The sequence below is a fragment of the Zonotrichia albicollis genome, chromosome 1 (assembly GCF_047830755.1).
Source record: "Zonotrichia albicollis isolate bZonAlb1 chromosome 1, bZonAlb1.hap1, whole genome shotgun sequence".
NCBI classification, from domain to species: domain Eukaryota; kingdom Metazoa; phylum Chordata; class Aves; order Passeriformes; family Passerellidae; genus Zonotrichia; species Zonotrichia albicollis.
This window is the reverse complement of record NC_133819.1, coordinates 53,395,044-53,414,699: the sequence shown is the minus strand read 5'-3', so window position 1 is coordinate 53,414,699 and position 19,656 is coordinate 53,395,044. Positions and strand designations below refer to the sequence as shown.

Sequence of the window (19,656 nt, the reverse complement as noted above, 5' to 3'; positions counted from 1 at the left end):
AAAAAACCAAACCAGAATTCAGCCATGTTACAAAGTATTAGTTTACACTGCTAGGCTTGCAAACAAACAAACAAACAAACAAGACTCCAACAACATTGGAATTTGGGTTTTTTTAATTAGACTTGTGGCTAAAGAATGTAAGCATTTTCCAGGCTTAAGGCTCATTGTTACAAGCAGTGGTTGGCCTGAAATGTTGGCATGTAATAAAACAAGGACAAAGCATCAGTGCAAAAAATACTGTATCATATTATCAGCATCCTGTGACCCTGGGAGCACTCAGGTCTAACTTATACCTCCCCTTATACCTAACTTATACCACCTCTGCCCTGAATCAAGAAGGTGATGATCTACTAAATCAAATCCTTTGTTTCATCAGAATTTAAGATTTTAAGTGCAAGAATTTAAGTAGACAATACAGACTGCTAATCTGCAGGGATATAAACATGCCACAATAACATCTTCTTTCTTAACAGGGAGTGTTCCCTGCTGCTCTAGCAGAACTCTTGCTGTGTGGAAACACAGGCTTGATTTACTTTTCAGACTTTTTATAAAGTTCTTTCAAAAGAATGGGAAAACGAACAAACTGACAGACAAAACAGAGGACGACAGACAGAAGTCTCTGGACTTAATATCTCACTGTAAAGTTCTATCAGTGTGATCACAAATCAGTGGGGCATGCAGTATCATTTTGCACACAAGAACAGTTTCATGTAAGTGTTTGACTTTAAGGGTTTCTGATGTGGTTTTATTTTGTTGGGGTTTTTTTCTGCCACTCTGTGATCTTTATGTACATTTTACTGAAAAATGCTGTCTAGAATTTCTGAAGTGCCGGAGATGACTCTCACTTTAAACATCAATGAATGAAGACACAGATTCATGGCACTACTGTAGTTTCCTATGCCCCTAAGGAGTCAATTTGAGATTCAATAACTATTTTATTATTTCTAACTTGAATGATGATACTTAGAATTTATGAGGCCACACTGAGCAAGCTCATTTCCAAATCCTGGCCATAGCAGATTTGGTGACAAGAATAGAAATAACAGTTATTATACAGAAGAAAGTTTGTACTTCTGGACAATAGCTCCATGCCATATGGAAGAAGTGATCAGAAGCCTGTTCTTGTAGCACATGTCAAGATCACAGTGAGGTAGGGTACAGAAATAAGAACTGTATTATGCAGGACATATATTTCTAGATGTGGAATACAGAAAAAAATGGATATCTCATCTAGAGGGGAAAGTACAAAGACATTTCTGAAGATATTTCACCAATATAAGCCAGATTTTTCACATGTCAACTGTTGCAAAATGTTCACAACACATAACAACTGGGAATGTGCTTGATGGATTGCACATTACTAAATAAAGGAATGACTGAACAACAGGCAGAAGACCAAAATAAAAACATATATAATGTTGCAATAAGAAAAATAGCAGAAAAGTTAAAATGCCCTCACCTTATTACCCACTGTCCTTAGGAAGTTAGAATAAGACATTTAAGAGCATTAGATAGAAAAGACATTGGATTAGTTGAAAACCGGAAAATATACCTTAATTCATACAAGCAGTGAAAAGCAAGAAACACAGAATTATTTTTAAAATATAATTTTCAGTGAGAAATATTTAATACCATATAAGTTATAGGCATTAGTACCCCTCTTCCACAAATTTTCCTGTTAAAACTGTGTTAAACATGCCTCAGTAACACTACACATTTACCTAGCAAAGCAAAAGAGATTTTGCTCCTTTGTAAATAAGGTAGTTATCATCAAAGATGGCAGAGGACCTTCTTTTAGACTCCAGTAAGAGTTTACTCTGAGCCCTTAAAAGGTTTTAAATTGAGTATTAATACTGAACAATTTGAGCATAAGCCTTAGGCACAACATAGCAGTAACTCATACTTCAGTGAGTAATCACTTCGAATTGCAGCATGATTAACAGTATGAGCAGAATTTGGAGGGCTCATATTTGTAATCCCCAAGGGCTGAATACAGATGAATCATAGACCCAGATGGGGACGAGGATGGAGTGGCTGCCTTTGAATTAACCCTTGTGATGGAGTGGCTGCCTTTGAATTAACCCTTGTGAAGAGGGCAGATGACATATGAAATTCAGGCAAATAAAAGAACTTGAGTATTTAAGATAGAATCTCAAAAAATAGAATACAATCCTTTTAACAGTTTAACGCAATACGTTAAGGTAAACTACAAAAAAGACCTGCAGACTGTCAATTCTACTTGATTTAGTTAAGCTTGGACTAAGTTAACTTGAGTAAGTATCAGATAAACATAAGAGGTCACATCACAACAGAGATATTATTAAAAGATGCCCATCTGCTGTTTAAGAAAGTCAATTTGTCCTGTTTCAGTTTGCTAGATGACCCAAAAGCCTCAAGCCCTTAAAATTTGATTGCTTTCCCAGGTTCTCCAAAAATTATCATCATCAATATCATCAATTTAGTCATTTGGACTTGTGGTTTGGTTTGGTTTTTTCCTTATTCTGGCTTTCAGTCTGCAAGATTCAGATTTGTCTTTCTTCTAGAAACAGAAGACTGGAAAAAACTCTTCTTTTTTTTTTTAATGAAAACTCTGATTTTCTCATACTATGCTTATTCCAGAAGATGGAGCTTTTAATGAGAAACAATTATTGTGGCAGTTGCCAGCACTGCACTTATTCTATATTGCACAGACGATTTGTAATCTTTTTATTTGCTACTTCTTAGGCTTTAAAAACATTTTACAATGTAAACACAGAAGACGACCTCAAAAAACCAAACCTTGTGAGCAAGAGTTTACAGACTTGAGCATTTCATTAAGGGGTTGTGGGAAGAAGAGGACAAAGGGAGTGGCACGGTGTATTGCATACCATTGGTTTTTCTGACTTGACGGCTTTCACTTGGAGGCATTCTTCCCGCTTTGAGGTAGTGTTGCTGAGGTCCTTCTGCTCACTAACTGCACCCTGAGTCTGATGACCTGGTGACCGGGTCTGAGAGTGGCTGCCGGGGTCCCTGGGTGGCGGAGGCCTTGGGTGGATGTCTCCCCGCTGCTTCTTGGTGACGTGCGCCTCCGGGCCGTGTACGGTCTTCACGTGCTTCCGCAGGGAGCTGGGGTCTGTGTAGCGCTTTGTGCAGCCCGGGATCTTGCACACATATGGTTTCTGACAAGACACAAAACACACCCATATCAGGTTTTATTCCATGTGGAACCCCTGAAGAACTCCTTGGAGCACAGCTGCTGTCACAGTTATATGCTTTCGCAGTGAATTTGTTACCTAATTTATGGTCTCTACAAATGAATCATAGAATGGTTTGGGTTGGAAGGGACCTTAAAGATTATCCCAATATGGGCAGGAAACCCTTGGTCAAAGCCACATTCAAACCTGGCCTTGAACATTTCCAGGGATGGGGCATCCACAGCTTCTCTGGGAAACCTCTACCAGTGCATCATTACCATCACACTAACCAGTTTCTTCCTTATAACTAATCTAAATCGACCCTCTTCCAGCTTAAAGCCATCACCCCTTGTCCTATCAAATTGTGACTGCACCTAGTTAAAACCATCAGTTCCCCTTGGCTCAGAAGGTAGCAATTAGTGCTGCACAGATGATTGAGGGCAGAGTCCCTCATGGGTACCAACTGGCACAGCTTTCAATTACCTTAGCAGAAGGTAACTCAGCTATGCCAATTTATGAAGACTGCTTCGATTTTCAGCCCTGTCCCTTGCCCTCAGCAGTTTGATAGCATTTCCAGTATGCCTAGTACCTACTACTAGACACTGAGAGAAACACCCCCCTTCAAAAGATGCTGGGCCGTTTGTTCAGGCAGAATTAAGTGAGGAAGCATTTATTTTCTGGCTCCTTCAGATCACCAGTACAATGTCAAAGCATCAGATACAGTACCATGAACATTTTCATGCTGTAGCAATATATGCACTAGTACTGTTATTACTGCTACTAGCATCACTCACTAAAAGCATCACACTTTTACAAACCACTTTCTTTATGTATGGATTTCTATAGTTCACTAAGCAATGTAGAATAAAGTAAATTTACTGTCTTATAAATTAACAAAGCCTTTTTTCTTGTATTATGAGGGGATTAGAAAGAAGAGCTGAGCACTTCCTAAATCCTTTAATTGCCTCGGGAAGCAAAGTATTGTTCACTCACTTTCATTACTGAATTGTTTCCAAGAAACTACTATTTTTAAGGGTTTTTTTATACTAACCTTCAAAAAATAGAAAGAGACCCTGATGCAGAGTTTCTCAGAGGGATTCTCACTCTGCTTACACACAGCACTGCGGAGCCTTTGACAAATATAGCTTCATCATAGCTGTCTAAGGCCTGAGACTGCTTCCACCGACATCAGTGGAAAAATCCCTCCCACTTACTTGAATAGGAGCAAAAATGAGCAATTTAGAGATGATGTTGAGCTACTGAGGCAGGTTTTCTCAGGTTGCTATAGAAGTACAAGTCACTTAGCCCTCCTCTGCATGAGTAAGGCACATCATCATCAAGATATGTCAGCTGCTTTTAAAGCTCTGTGTAGGTTACCTACTTAAAGCTAAAATGGCACGACAAGCAAATGCTGAATTTGGTCTGTGCTTTTCATTGTATTCATATCATTCCACCAGTATATGTTGCCTTAAAAGATTAGACTGTTTTGGTGTGAAGTAATGATGAAGGAAATGTTTAATTTGCCCCTGTGGCTGCACCTATGAGAAATCATGTGCAGCATAAAATTTGGCTGGCTTACTGTTAGACACAAAATTAACACAGGGACAGGTCACACCACTAAGTGTGAAGGTCTACCTCACCAACCAGGCAGCACACAGGTTGGTTCAGTGAATGAAAAAAGAAAGCTCAGGCAGTTATTGGCAAGACTTGGTGAACTTCCTTCTACCTTGACCATTCACGAAATCACTGCAGGGCTTCAGTGCCATTATTAGCTGGGCTGCTGAAAACACACACGGCAGGGATGAGGAAACTCAGAGATGTGCAATGCCCTCTGCTTCCTTTGGGACTGAAGAGATGCTGCAGGGCTGGCACTGGAAGAGGATGAATGCTCCCTGGAGATCTGCCTGTGTGCAAACCTGACAGACCTGACAGCCAGCTAAAGATACAGCTGTGTGGAAATAGATACAGCTGCTATGGTATGTCCTGCCCTCCCAGTACTCCTAGGTTTAGGCTAGAGGTGGAGGAGTATAGGGACATGTCAAGGAGGAGACAGTGGACTCTGAGATGTGAGATTGAGATAATGTGACTCTCTGTGCAACTTGAAATGGGGCAATAAAACATGGTCAGTGCATGAAGATGGTGTGATTCCTGAAAAAGGAGGCAGCAGTAACAGTAAACAGTAATAATGAGATATTACACTGAGAGTTTGGAAACAGCTGTGACTGCCACAGCTGGTTTCCTTGAGAAAGGTTGCATTTCCTCTGCAGTCCATGAGGTCTGTTCAGGTGGAAAAGAAAGAGTGAAAGAGGCCAGAGAAGAAGGAAAAGGCATAACTCAGAACTTAAATGGCAACCCATGATTTCAAATGTGGACACTGTGGCTGTCTGCAGCACCCCAAAGTAAGCTGGGGAAGCTGCATCCCAGCACATGCCTAGTGCCAACACAGACATGGGGATGGGTCCAGGCACCCAATGAGCCCTTACAGCTCCAGAGGGAAGAATGATCCCAGCTTTATAGGGAAAACAGGATCTCTCCCTGGTTAATGCATGTGTTTCCATTAGATTCCCTCCTTCAAAACTCTCCTACATGTAACAAAATGCCAGGTCTGTATGACATACTGTGCTGCTAAGAGGCATCCAGAACTTACACTCCTTTCAGGTTGCTGAGGGTTGCTGTGCCTGTCCTCTGTAATGGATTGCTATGACCACACTGTAAGTCTGTTCAACAATGAATTGTACTAATCTTTTGAAGCTGTGCTTACTTACCTCATTGGAATGAGTCCTGTTTTGGTGCTTGGCCCTGTCAGATGCGTTGGAGAAAGCTTTGTTGCAGCCTTCATGTTCGCACACATACGGTTTCTCTCCAGTGTGAGATCTCAAGTGCGTTTTCAAGTTTTCTAGTCTGGAGTAGGCCTTTGTACAACCTTCAAACTGCAGACAAGACATAAATCTCGTTTAGCTTTAATCTTTGGACTTGCAGGAAACAGCAAAAGTGGACTTGTAAAAGTTTAGAAATTTTCCAGGCCTTCATAACTTTGTCCCATGTAGTTTTGATTTGGAGAATTTTAATTTTATCCAAGCAAACTCTGCCACAGCTCAAGTAAAAATGCTTTCAGCATTATGTAAATCTTCTCTTACAGGAGAGCACAGTATTTGTGTACTTTGACTAAGGCTGAAATCCATTGCAAAGCCATCAGGAGCTGGTGGCCAGCAGAAATACCAAGCTCTGTAAGAGAAAGTGCCTTTAAATAATTAAGCAAACTAAGCCATGTTTAATAATGCCTTTTGGGGCTTCTTTGCACTTTAAACTTGAGGAAGTGGGCCAAATCATCCAGGGAATCCCCTCTCCTAAAGGTTTTGTCATCTGGTTGTGCTGGATAACAAAGCAGACATGGCAGTCTCTTCTCCACAAGAGTCTGACAGACGAGCTCAGGGAATGCAGCACTTGTCCTGCTCTGTTTGTTCTCTGCACAACCCCTGCTTCCCAGTACAAACCTGGAGCTCAGGCCCCTTTACTTACAGTGCATTTGTGTGGCTTTTCCCCTGTATGTCTCCTCATGTGGACCACCAGCATATATTGGGCTTTGAAAGGTTTCTGCTCCCGGGAACAGTCCAGCCATCGGCACACAAACTCTTTCTTCTCACCATGTATGTGGTCGTTGTTGATATGCTGTTCAGGCAGAAAAGAGGTCACAGCTTAACAGAAATACAACATCAGCTGCAGCCTTACTGTAATTTTGCATTGGAAGAGCACCAGAGATTCAGGTGTGAACCAGGTCCTTGCAGTACTAAAAGAATAAGATCATCTGCACTTCCAAGTGACCACAGGGTTCAGGTTATAGATCCTACTGGAAGTCCACTAAGGCCAATGATTTATTTTTTTTCTACTGAGATCAAAGGGCTTTGGATCATGCCTAAGGGATACAAGCTGATAAATGGATCCTGGATAATGTCATGCACAGCTCCACTTGTGTGATTCACATTGGGTACTGCTTTTAAAGAGCAGGGAAACATTACTTAAGTGCTGCTCAACATAAACAAGGTTTACAAAATCAGGCCTTTAGAAACATATCCTCCAACCTGAAAAATCAACAGAACTGCTAAACCAAGTTTCCACCCCAAATTTTAACTCACTCCCTGGTCTGGCTCTGTCTGAATGTGTGTGGGAGTGACAGCTGCCCCAGCCCTGCTGACTCACAGGCATGCCCTTCTGTGGTCAGTGTCATCCACATGAGTGCACCCAGAAGCAGGACAGAGCTATGTACCTTGTACTCTTCCACAAAAATTAGCTTGCTCTGTTTCTTTCACTAAGATCCAGTCCAGAAAAGCATTTAAAATTTGATTTAATTCTCTCTGTGTTTGAGTGGAAACAGGCAAGTGAAACAGGGACAACCTTAAAATCGGTTTGATTTTTTTAAAAAGTTTAACTGTTTGAAATTTTTTGCACAGCTTTAGAAAACAAAAGAAGAGATAACTACACCTGGACTTTCAGATTTTTTTTTCCACTAGGAGCTACCCGACTCATCCTCCCAGACTCTCTTGGAGAAATTCTACACTACCGAACTTCTGTCATTGTGCCACTAGATGGCTGCATTACCCAGCGAATGACATTATTCCCACTAAGGTACCACCAAAAAAATCTTTCCAGTTTTTATTTGATCACAGCACAGGGATGAAATCTGTATCTGTTCCATAATGGGCCTAAATAAAATGCCAGCCATATAGAAACTCAGGAGCTCATACTGGAACACAAAGAAGATAATCCCAATCTTTTCTGAAGTCTTGGAATCAGTCAGAAAGCCACATAAAATCACGTATGTTCAAAATTATGCACCATTGCCATGGAAAACAGACATCCATTACCTATAAAAGATGACAGCTTTTTTCTGAAACTTTATTGCCATTTCTTAAAAGTTGTTATGGGGCTCAGGATGCATGAACAGAGCAGAGGTGCTGGGCAACATACAACTTGTAATCTGCAAGAGTTAATGTTTCTAGTGCAGATCTGTATTCACAGTACACACACCTGTGCCAGAAGCATACACATGCCCTGAGCTGTGAAATGGCATCAAAAGAGTTCAATGAGGGCAATGTGCGCTATTTCTTGAAAGAGAAAGAAGTAAAGGGACAAAATTAAATGCGTTCAAGTAATTCATGGCCAAACCTCTCTGTAAACATTACAGACTGTGTGTTATGTGGTTAAACCTACACAGCCACGAGGGGGATGAGACTTGAGTGTGTGACACAGGCTTTCCATTTGATACAAAAATCTCAAGGCTGGATCAATCAAATCTCCACAGCACCTCCTTTTACCTCCTGTTGTGTGGACACTCAGGCACCATGGAGGCTCTTTCAGAGAATGTCTCCATAGGACAGTTTTTTCTCTTTGTCCCTGAAAACCAGCTTGCTCCCTGCGCTCTAGACCTCTAACCTTTAGCAGCATGAGAATCCTCTAAAACTGACCTTTCTCATGGGCCTGAAAGTCCTTTCCTCACCGCCTCCCCAGCCCAGGCTCACTGCAGCAGCTGACAAAGCTTGCCCAGAGTGGTGATGATCATTTGCCTCTCTCCATCGCTGGCTTACCTGTCAAATGTCTTGTGACCATCCTCTGGTCTCTCACAACTGTGGCCCTCCATACACATTTGCCCTGCTCTCTTATTCTCTCAATCCTTTCCCAGACTCTCTGATCTTCCTACAATCAAACCCCTCTTTGTGCTGTTTTCCCTCATTGCTCTGATGCCGCAAGTGGCCCCTGAGAGCTCACCTGCAAATCCAGCTCCTTCTCATTCAATACCTCTGAGGATCCTCACCTTTAGGGAAAGCCTGCAATAAATGAGCCTGTGATCTGCTAATCTGAGTAATTTATTTGGTTCACAGGTGAGCTGCTTAATTGCTTATTGCAGAGGGATCATATTTTAGCAGACCTACAAATATGTTCAAATACTCAAAAGGCTGGTCTGGAGGAAGACACTTGCTAGAAAATCAGCACCAGCAGTGCTCTCAGGTAAGGAGATTCACACTGTTTGTCATCCTGAGATTCAAACACCCTCACTTGCTCAAGTTATGATGAGAAAACTCATCAGTCATCTGCTATGGACATATAGGCAGAACTACACAAATGCAAACCATGAACTAAATCTACACTGGGATTTTTTTACCATTATCATTTGGTAGAAAGAATGTGTAATTTTTGTGACATGTTTAAAGAGGAGGGAGGTCTCACTGTGCAAACAACATCATTTAGAAAAGTTCAGAAGTTTGTGAACTCTGGCATTCAGTTTCTTTGACTCAGATAATTACCTTTGGATTTTACACGGTGTTTTTGGCTCCCTGGTCTCTATTATGAGAGGAAATGAGCAGTTTTGAGCTTGTAAAACAAAGAACAGTCAGGAATAAGAGTATTATGCAAAGCAGAAGCTTTGGTACAGTACAATAAGGAATTATAGGGTTTCAATTTATAATCTGTTTGTAACCTTATTACACCCATGAAATGTCACATTCCAGGGACTAGATCAGAAGGATTTTTTTTTTCCTGGTGAAATTGAATTTTGATGCAGTTTCAGGGTGTGAAAAGGCTTTTCTTTTAATTTTGTGGGCCCAAACCTGCAAGTTTTACTTATGTCCGTAATCCTTATTACAGTAAATAGGCGCATGAAAGCCAATGATATTACTCCCTAGTGTCAGGTTTGCTAGCATAAGGCTCTGAAGCATCAGCTCTGTATTATTAAGAATTTCTGACCTGAAAAAAAAAAAACCATTAAAAGCTGGAATTCTACAAGCTATCTCCCGTTGCACAGAGCTCGAAAAAGCTGCTGAACAGGGGTCATTTGCAGAATACCAGTCACTTTCATGCTACTTCAATGCTTATTACCAAACCTCTGTTTGTCCTGGCTCATTTTCTATTCTTTCAAAAATGTTGTTATTATCATCCAGTTCCAAAATACCCTAAAATGAACAGAGGGAGCTGACCTAAATAGTGATTCTGGTCTCAGAATGACCTGCCTTTAAAGGAGGAAGGTCTGAGATGGATTTCAATTCCAGATTAATTGAAATCAAAGCTGAAGTTTGCCTATCATCTCTACTGGCCAATCTCAAAAACCAGAGGTAATGGGAAATTCAATCCACAGTATCCTGAAGCATAAATGCTTGCATGGTAAGAAATACTATTGAAAAGGGAACGCCTTAAATCATGCATGTTCTCATATAATCCACACCAACTTGTACCTGTTACTCAATATTGTAGCAGATGAGGTGACACTGGAGGTAGGATCTGCAATAATGTTGGTGTTTCATTTTCCTCCTCCAAGAGGGTTTTCAGAAGAAAAGAGAATCTGCGCACATCCTAGCTGCCTGCATGGTACCCGTTAGCCATTCAATACATAAACAAAGGCCAAATGTGCTCTCACAGCAGTCAAACAGCAGGAGGAAAAGCTTCTCCATACCAGTGGAAAAACTTAGGAACATCAGAAAAAGAATGTCACTGCAACTGACATTGCATCTGAAAGCAAAGTTCTATTTCGTGGCAAGAGTGAATATTCTAGGAGAATCTCACATTTCTGTTTTCTAACCTAGACTTGCTACCCTAGAGTGTAGGAAGAAACTGGGAAGAGACCATGCTGTATTGGTATAATGTGCTAAGTTACTGGCCGAGTTAAGTTGCCAAAATTAGGTTTAATTTCAGTTATACAATGACAATCTCAGACTTTTATCTTCTCGAAGTTCTTTCTCTGTATTTTAAAAAACTAAAAAGGAGGTGCTAAGTAACTTCTCACCAGATGTCATCACTGACATTAAGCAGAGGCAGCATTTAACCCATCTTCTAGCACAAATCTCCCTCTGTACTGTACTGCCACAAAAAGTCCCTCAAACCAGCAGAGCTGCTGCTTTTGATGCATAGGGGACAAACTGTGAAAGATGAAGAGGCATCGCAGTACTAAACACAGCTTGTCCTGTAGCTGCACAAGAGGGCTGGGGAGCCCACAGAGGACATGGGGCAGAGGCTGTGTCTGGCATTACCAGACTGGAAAGCTCTGAAGCTGGTTTGGAAGGGGATTAGCTGTCCCTGACCTGCAAGGCCTGCAGGGAACACTTTTATTTCTGTGTTTTGCATAGGGAATGTAGATTTGTCCTTAAGCCCACATACAGTTAGAAACTGGTTCCTGGTCATCAGGCCCATCCCCTCGCTATGGCAAGTCCCACTGCACATAATCCTGGTCACAAACAGAGCTTCAGCTTCTAAGTACCTTGGTGATCAGCTCCCTGTGGTCCCAGTGGAAGGCGCTTCTAGGAAGTCACTCTTCTGCTGGTTAGCAACTAATTTCTAGCTTCGATTTATTCACAGCCAATTTATATTCATTTGTTCTCGTGCCAACACTATTCTTTAGCTTAAACAGCTCTGCTTCCCTGCAGTGTTTAGTTCATTCCCTTCCCCACCCTAACTAACTGGCAGACAGCACTCCCCTCTCTGTCTTCATTTGCTGGATTAAATAAATTAGTTCCTTCTGGTCTTCTCTTCAATGACCAAGCCCTCATTCCCCCCTTAACCCGCTTTGGCTTGAGGTGGGGAATTCTGAGTCCCATTTGTCATTTTGTTCCCAGATTCCCCATTGCCACTTTGAGGACTGTATTAGTCCATTAGTTGCTCTCTCAGCCTCTTCACCTGCTCTAGTACAACTTCCACCTTCTTGACCAGAATTGTGTAAAGTACACCAGGGCTCACCAAAAGTGGTGCAACAGAATTCAAACTTCCCTGTCACCACTTAGGCACAAGTACAGACCTCACATTCACTTTAGATTTGAGACTATTACCAAAACTCTGAGTACCTCATAGCTTGTGAATGCACCTCTCCTAACAACAAACCTCAGCAAAAATATCTTCTACTATGGCCACAGGTGAGGCAGAGACTTAAGGCCCAGGAAAGCTAAAGGCCACATTCATAGAAGTTTTTAGGTCTCTGATTCCCACTAAAAGTAGTCACTTGTTCATGAGTGGTGTGCATACTTCTGAGGTTCTTGACCTACACAGCTTCCTGAGATAGCCAAGTGACTGCAAAAAAGAATGTCAGTGTTCAGAACAGTGACAGGGCACCACTTAGGCAAGTCCCCAGTCTTGCCTGCTCCCCAGGGATGCAAAATGCGACTCATCGCTGCTCCTGGTTACCATTTTAGGTAGTCAGGCAACTGAGAGATGACATCAGACTGGCCTCCCTACCATCTCATTAACATCTTGATAAAGGTTGCCTCAATCATCCACAGCAAGATGAACAGACAAAGGCATTGTAAAAAAGTCAGGATAGAAAGGAGGTCCTGGTGAGCCAGGAAATCTCCTGTGACAACAGAAATCTCATTGTGAGGAGTAAAAAAATGCATCTCCATGGAGTGAAATCCTCAGCAGACTTCTCGGACACATTCCAATCACTGCAATCGAGTTTCTCTTTAACCTCTGTGATTCTCTGTTAAAACAATGCATGCATTTTAATTTCCTCTTACCTGATGGAAAATAGGTATAGATCCTGTCTGTCCTTTTCATACTAAAGATTTTGCAGGCACAACCAGGCCAAACAGCTTCAAGAGACCAATGTCTGCTCCTTGCTGCTCAAGTTGAGAATATACTTTTGACCCCATGTCCTTAGGGTGGTGTAAGTACTTAAGCCATTTTTAGTTCCAGAGATGGAAGAAGCACTTGAGCTGCTTTAAGCCCTTATGGTGGCATAAACACTTAAGCTGGTTGCAGTTCCTAAAGCCAAGTGGACGCTATTGCTATAGATGAAGAATTCTGCGCTTCCAAATAGGCACATGCCTATTGGAGAAGCTCAGTCATCTATCTCCAATCCGGCTTCCTTTCCTTTGGATGCACTTATTGTTATTCTATTACAGTTCCTGATGCTGTCTTTCATACTTTATGGAAGATTTAAGAAATGCTGTTGTGACAGATCTCTGCTAATGCTGATTAGCAACATGACAATTTATACAATTTGCTGATCTGGCCCAAAGCAGTTCAGTGCCTCCACAGTCTTGACACCTTTACTAAAATGGAATACACACAGTTAAGATCATCTGGATCTTAAAAGCACTGCACAGCAATTTCCTCGGTGTATAATGAACACACTTAATAGCCTGTGCACTGTACTCCTCACCTCAGTATTTGATCTTGTCACTCAATCTCTATACTTAATTTTCAACATTTTCCACTATTAACAAATGAAGCCCCTTGCTTCCCATAGATATGGTCATGATTGCAAACTTAAATGAAGAATAGTGGCATGTCACATTTCATAATCAGATATTTTTGGGTTACATGTGAGAGGACTGTGGTTTTTTTAATGGTTGTAGGGGTTTAACACTAGCCAACAATTACCTACAAGGTTCACTCCCACCAGCCCCTGCCAGCAAGGATGGGGTGAATTGGAAAAAGGTAAAATCCATGGGCTGAGATAAGAATAGCTTAAAATCCAAAATAAAAACTATAATAGCACTAATAATGATAGTGATAAAAAGAGAGATAAGAACAGGGACATGAATAACAGCCAACAGAAAAAAGTAATGCACAATACCCTGGGTCACCACCTGCTCACTGATGCCCAGCACACCCTGAGCAGCAATTGGTCATCCCAGCCAACTTCCCCTGGTTTATATCCTATCCTATAATGTTCTGTGTTATGGAATATCTCTTTGGTCAGTCTGGGTCAGCTGTTCCCAGCTGTGTACGCTCTCAGCTTCTTGTGCACCTGTTCCCTGGCAGAGCATGGGAAACTGAAAAGTCCTTGGTTTAGAGAAGCACTGCTCAGCAACAACTAAAACATCTGTATGTTATCAATCTTACTCTCATACTGAATCCAAAATGTAGAATGTACCAGCTATTAGGGAGAAAATTAACTCTATCCCAGCCAAGACCAAGATAAAAGCATTGCAAAATTAAATACATATATTGCAAATATTTGTAACTCCAGTGTGATTAAAAATGTTCTACTCATTAAGAAAAAAAAATTACTACATTAAGTTAGTTTCAGTTTAAAAATTGGCTAGTTCAGAAAAGAGTGAAGCATGTGGAAAAATGGGAAATGTAACTTACCTATTTTACAAACTTAACATTTGAACTCCGTGTCCATGATTGTTAATACTTAATTATAAGAACAAAAAAGAGACTGCAGTCAGCACTCCAGCTGAATTCATGCTTGAAGCTCATTTATTACTGTGCTGTTCTGGATACCCATTTCTGTCCCTTGAGAACTGACAACAGCAGTCAATGAAGAAAGGGAGGAATCAAAATTAGAAGCCCTAAGTCAACTGAAAAATTATGATGATTTATAAACTGAGATAACCCGTGTATGTAGAAGGACAGGGATGACAGGCACAGGAGAAGGGCAGCATGGAAACCAATGGCTGGAAGAGAGGATGGAAACAGTAAGAAAGGAGGGCTCCAGTGTCTGAAGGAGCATTCCCAAATAAATGGTGAAAAGACTGAAGGGAACCTCAGAGATGTTGCAACAAACAACTGGGGTCAACAGCTTTCTTGGACCAGCACAGCTGCCACTGGGAGAAGACTGGGTTTAAAGTCATATGTAAAAATTCCGTAAAGATCTGAGGTTCAGTGTAACACATGGGCAGAGACTGTCCCTGTTTCACGAGCCATACAAGTTCAGAAGCAAGGAGTGCACAAAGGCCAAGAGCAATCAAACTAATAATGAACTTTTGCATTTTGTGGAGTTCACTGTACTCCTGAGCAGGAATCATCCTTTTGCCTCAAATGATGTCTAAGCCAGCCATGGTGAATCAAATGACTTTTTACATATGGGATTGGATAAGTCTTTTCTCTAAATGTGAAACTATATTACTAATAAACAGGAATATGCTAATTCAAAGGACACAGCTCACCAGGACTGTTTGCTTTTCAGCCCCCTCCTTCAGCTGAAAATATAGGTCTTATTATTTTTTTTATCTCTCTGTTCTAACAACAGCAATAAAACTTCTAAATCCCCCAGTTAAAGAAAAAAAAAAGGTATTTTCTTTCTGCTTCTCCTTTTGTTCTCTTGCAGTAAATCCTGTAGTTGTCTTCATTGCCTATCAATAGGTTAAACATATCCAACTTGTATGTTTAAATGCTAAAGACAGAGAAGTCCCCATGGATACGTCAATCATTGGCTCTTGTACAAAGAAAATACTGTATTTTGCTCAGAAGAGCTTTCTGTGGCAATTTAAACACAGTGAGACAGACACAATATCCTGGAGAGAGGAAAACCTGCCTTATTACATTCCTGACCCAAGAGAAAGGATCTGCCCTTAGGATATAAAGGGAATCAGTGGGGGGAAAAAAAGAGAAAAGTTATCTAATCCTAAAAATAAAGACAGTGGTTCATAATACAGCATGACCTTCTTTTAATCTCTGATATAGCAGTTATCCAGTATGGATGTGATAGAATACCAACAGAGCAAACACAGCTTTCTTGTCAGGCTGGGAACCAACCCCCTCAGCCTGTATCTGTTTCCAGGTTTTGGACAGCTTTTTGGTAGACTCTGGTATATTCTATGGAGTGAATGGAACTTCTGGGATATTGCAGGGATTCTTTCCCAATAAGATCACATCTTGTTCTTGTTTCATTTAATAAACATATATTCACATATGCAGCACAGTTAAGTCTGTTAGCAGCAAAATGCACTCCTATCAAGGGCAATGTTTTACAGCTCTCCCTTGATTTCCTGTGTCAGAGCATGCAGCTGTAAAGCAATGGGCAGAAATCACATCTTTATTTGCTAAACCTGAACACCTAAGAAATGAGATTCTGCCAGGACATCAGCATAGCTGTTGTGGACATTTATCATTCCAGTTTTACAGTGGTAGGAAAGGTGTTTCGGTGACTCAGGTGTGTTTCTTCTCTGATGTTCTTCCATAACTCAGTCAAAAATCAAGTGCCTTGTTTTCCTTGAAACTTGCTTTCTTGTATTTCTAGCTGGGCACCAAGAGGTGAAGCTGGTATGGTACAGGAATTCCAGCTTTCTTTACTCCTTTTTTTTTTTTTTCCCAGCTGTAGAGAAGTAATTTTTCAATGCATGCTGTCATGATAACTGGGTTTTACCATCTCCTCCAGCACTGATGTTTTGTATCACATTTGCCTTAGTTCAAGCAAGGTATCACAGCTTCCCTATTTATTTTTTTTTTTTTTTTTAAACAAAAAGGCTCTACTTCTCTCTTTAACCACTTGCCCCAGGACAGGCTAATTGCATTTCCATGAGGCGGCTGCAGAAGGAATTGATAGTGGAAACCACAAGCCAAATGCTCAAGTCAATTGTTCTCAAACAGGGGTGTTTTGGTTAAATCTCTGCTCTCCAAGGAGGAGCCCTGCTCTCCTGAGAGCTACGCAAGCAGGGAAAGATGCAAAAGGGTTACAGGAACATGACAAATTCTTGGAGCACTGAGATGAAGGAGCCTGAAGGGCAGAAGTGCCCCTGCAGTGCTTCTGGAAGAGTAAAAGGGATCAACTTCAAGCTGAGCACTCCTGGTGTTTCTCCCAGCACTTTCTCCTACCTGCCTTGCTGTCTGCAGTGCTTCCCAGCTCTCCTGGCTGCTCTCCCTGCACAGCTCCTGCAGGTGGTGTAACATGTTCCACACCACTGCAAGGGTGCCGGCAAACTCCCCTCCAACTTCCACTTGCTTCAGGATCTTTCCTGGTGTAGATTGTGTGTGTTGGAACACACAGGCTGAGAGCTGCTCTGAGCATCTGAACCGCTGTGCTAACTGCACAAAAGCCTTTTGCTGTATGTTTTTTCCTTTTTAAAAGGCAACATCACAGGAAGAACTCCATTATAACTTCATTTCATTTCAACTTCACCAAGACTTCCGCAATGCACAGAATTCACTTTTACAAAAATTATATGTGTGTGTGTGTGTATATATATATATATATATATGGTTTTTTAATGCTCTTCACATTTAGGTCTCCCAATTACACCTATATATTACACCTTCTATGTAAAGGTCATATGATAAAATATAGGGTAATTTGGCAGTGTAACAAGAGCCCCAAAACAGACTACCAAGGAGAAAAGCACAGGGATAAAGAAGACAGGTAAAGTGTGTACCAGTGATAGAGAATTCAAGCTTGGTTTGAAAGACCAGGATGGAATAATAAATTTGACAAAGGCCATGTGCTGAAAGGTTTAAGACCCACTGCTGACTACATGATGAAACTGTGATGTTGACGTTAACGGTGTAAGAGCAAATGAAGGGGGTCTTCTCCCAAATCTTATTCCCTAGCCCTGCACTGATGATCTTCAGCCTGCTCTGCCTGCTTTCCTCTCATTCTTCTCCATCACACATGCATCCAAGCTCTCTCCAAAGGCCTTCTGAGAGGTGGCTACAGGCAGGAATTCTACAGCTTGAGCTGCAGGAAGGGCTCCTGCCTTCAGGAAACAGCTCTACAGCATGATTTAAAGAGGTGCAATGTCTGTTCAAGTCATAAGCTCACAGGAGAGGAAATTCACATTGCAAAGCTCCATATTCCCCTCAGATCCATTAGATATTCCTCTCTCAATTAGCCACAGCAGTAGTGCACAAACAAGGGAGAAGTTTTCCTACAATTGGAGAGGGAAGAGGGTGATGACTGGCCAAACATCTGCTTCACTGGTTCTAAGACTGCCAGTGAATGCTGCCTAGAAAATGATACCTTCTAGGAGTGGCTGAATATGGAAGGAGAGATAACCACCTGAGGCTCAACTTCAAAATTTTCTGCTTCATGATCTTTGCATTTAAGGATAAAAATTGATTTGACACGCAACTGCTGGAGAATTTCAGGAAAACCATGTTAAAAATCTCCCTCACAGGCAGTACCCAAGGTGAGCAATGGCTTACTCTTCTTTACAAATCTGAACTCACGTACAGCTGTGTACAATCTTTAACAAAAACATACAGGACTAGGACTTACCTAAAAAAAAAAATAATTGAAAAACTTGAACAGCTCAACACTTAGCACTGCTACAGATGTTAGTATCACACACTTAAAAGCATATATTCTATTTCTGGATTTTTCTCTCTGGCAAAGACAGACCACAGAGGACTCCTGCCAGCACACATGAGAAGGAAGTAATCATAAAGAGGCATTGCAATAAGGTATTTCATCTTATTTGCAAACAGTATGAAGAATGAAAACACCGTTCCTGCTTTTGACAGAAGCACACCAGCACACACAAGGCAGAACTAAATACTTTGGATGATTTCCCACATTTCTGCAGAAGACAAAAAACTATAGGCCTCCTTCCTGCCACCATAACTCATCTGACTTCAATGGAAATCAGACCTGCTGTATATATTAAACCTGAAATTAACTATTCTCCCCCCATATTGTTTGGCTTTGATAAATTCCAGCCATTGCTCCTGGCCAAGCTGCACAGATCCTGGTTCAGTGAGCTGCTCTGCTGACATGAGCTCTTATGGCAGCCTGGAGCCCATTAAATTCAACTGGGTCCAACACACTGAGCTCTCTGCAGGAGTGGGGCTTTAGCAACTCCTATAGTTAGTTATTGAGCTGTGGGTTCAAACCATGCTAAAAGTAATAATATAATAATACTCTCCTTTAACACAGGCCATGTTCACAAGAAAATAAAATTGGAAGAGGTTCCTAATCTTTACATTCCACAGCACAGATCAGAGTAGTGGAGCCAAGAAATAAAAGCTTAAGAGTAAAGATGCCTAGAGAAGAAAAAAAAAATGGAAGAAAGAAAGTACACAGCAAAATATCCCAACAACTGGTGCACCAAATGAACATATAAAGACAGAGCTGTTTTATAAAGATTGTAAAGCTTTAATGACAAAAATCTGTTAAAATTTACACTGCCTTTTAGTGCATGTGTTTGGAAATATACTGGAGCTAGTTTAGAATCAACAGGGTCTTTGAATTAAAATGTGACTATATTACAGCAGCTTTATACAATTTTATATTAGCAGAGACAAACTGCTTAATCCCACAAACCAACTTAGAAACCTATGAAGCCTATGAAAGGCTGTAGCAAGAGGAAAATAAGGAAAAGTTAAAAAGTACCATTTTTACAAATTTTGAATTCTTCCAAACTCCAGTAGTGGTACAATGGGGTCATCTATCTATGCAGAAAGACTAATAAAATATTTGATACTTTATGAAAAAGTTAAGTCACTGCCTCTTCTACTGAAAATCCTTTCTTCCTTAAGGGAATAAATAGCAAGGTAAATGCCAGATATTTAAATGGATCTGTTTTTCAAGGTCCATTAAGCATATGGGCACTAGCACTAAGCATGTATATAGGACTTGCTGAGAAACATGCATCTCATTTGGTTTAACCCTGGACCAGATTTTATAAAATCATGCACTTTCTTCTACTTTTAGAACTTTATTAGTAATTACAGCACAGCTAATAGTGACCCACTTAAAATGAAAGAAAATATATTCCTCATCAGGATCTTCCTGTGTAAATCAATCAGTAATTCTTTCTAATTTTTTGTAAAGAGAGCCCTTGTG

General features: G+C 40.9%; 1 protein-coding gene across 3 annotated transcripts in view; it reads right to left on the bottom strand.

Annotated features, from left to right (window-relative positions):
* GLI3 (GLI family zinc finger 3) overlaps positions 1–19,656 on the bottom strand; it is a 201,911-nt gene that overhangs the window by 4,306 nt on the left and 177,949 nt on the right. For all 3 annotated transcript variants that reach the window (XM_005486993.4, XM_026793419.2, XM_014267034.3), the window contains 3 exons: positions 6,693–6,842; positions 5,939–6,103; positions 2,868–3,158 (listed from right to left, as the gene is read on the bottom strand). In XM_005486993.4, coding sequence (XP_005487050.2) covers positions 2,868–3,158; positions 5,939–6,103; positions 6,693–6,842 — 606 coding nt within the window. The remainder of the gene's footprint in view (positions 1–2,867; positions 3,159–5,938; positions 6,104–6,692; positions 6,843–19,656) is intronic.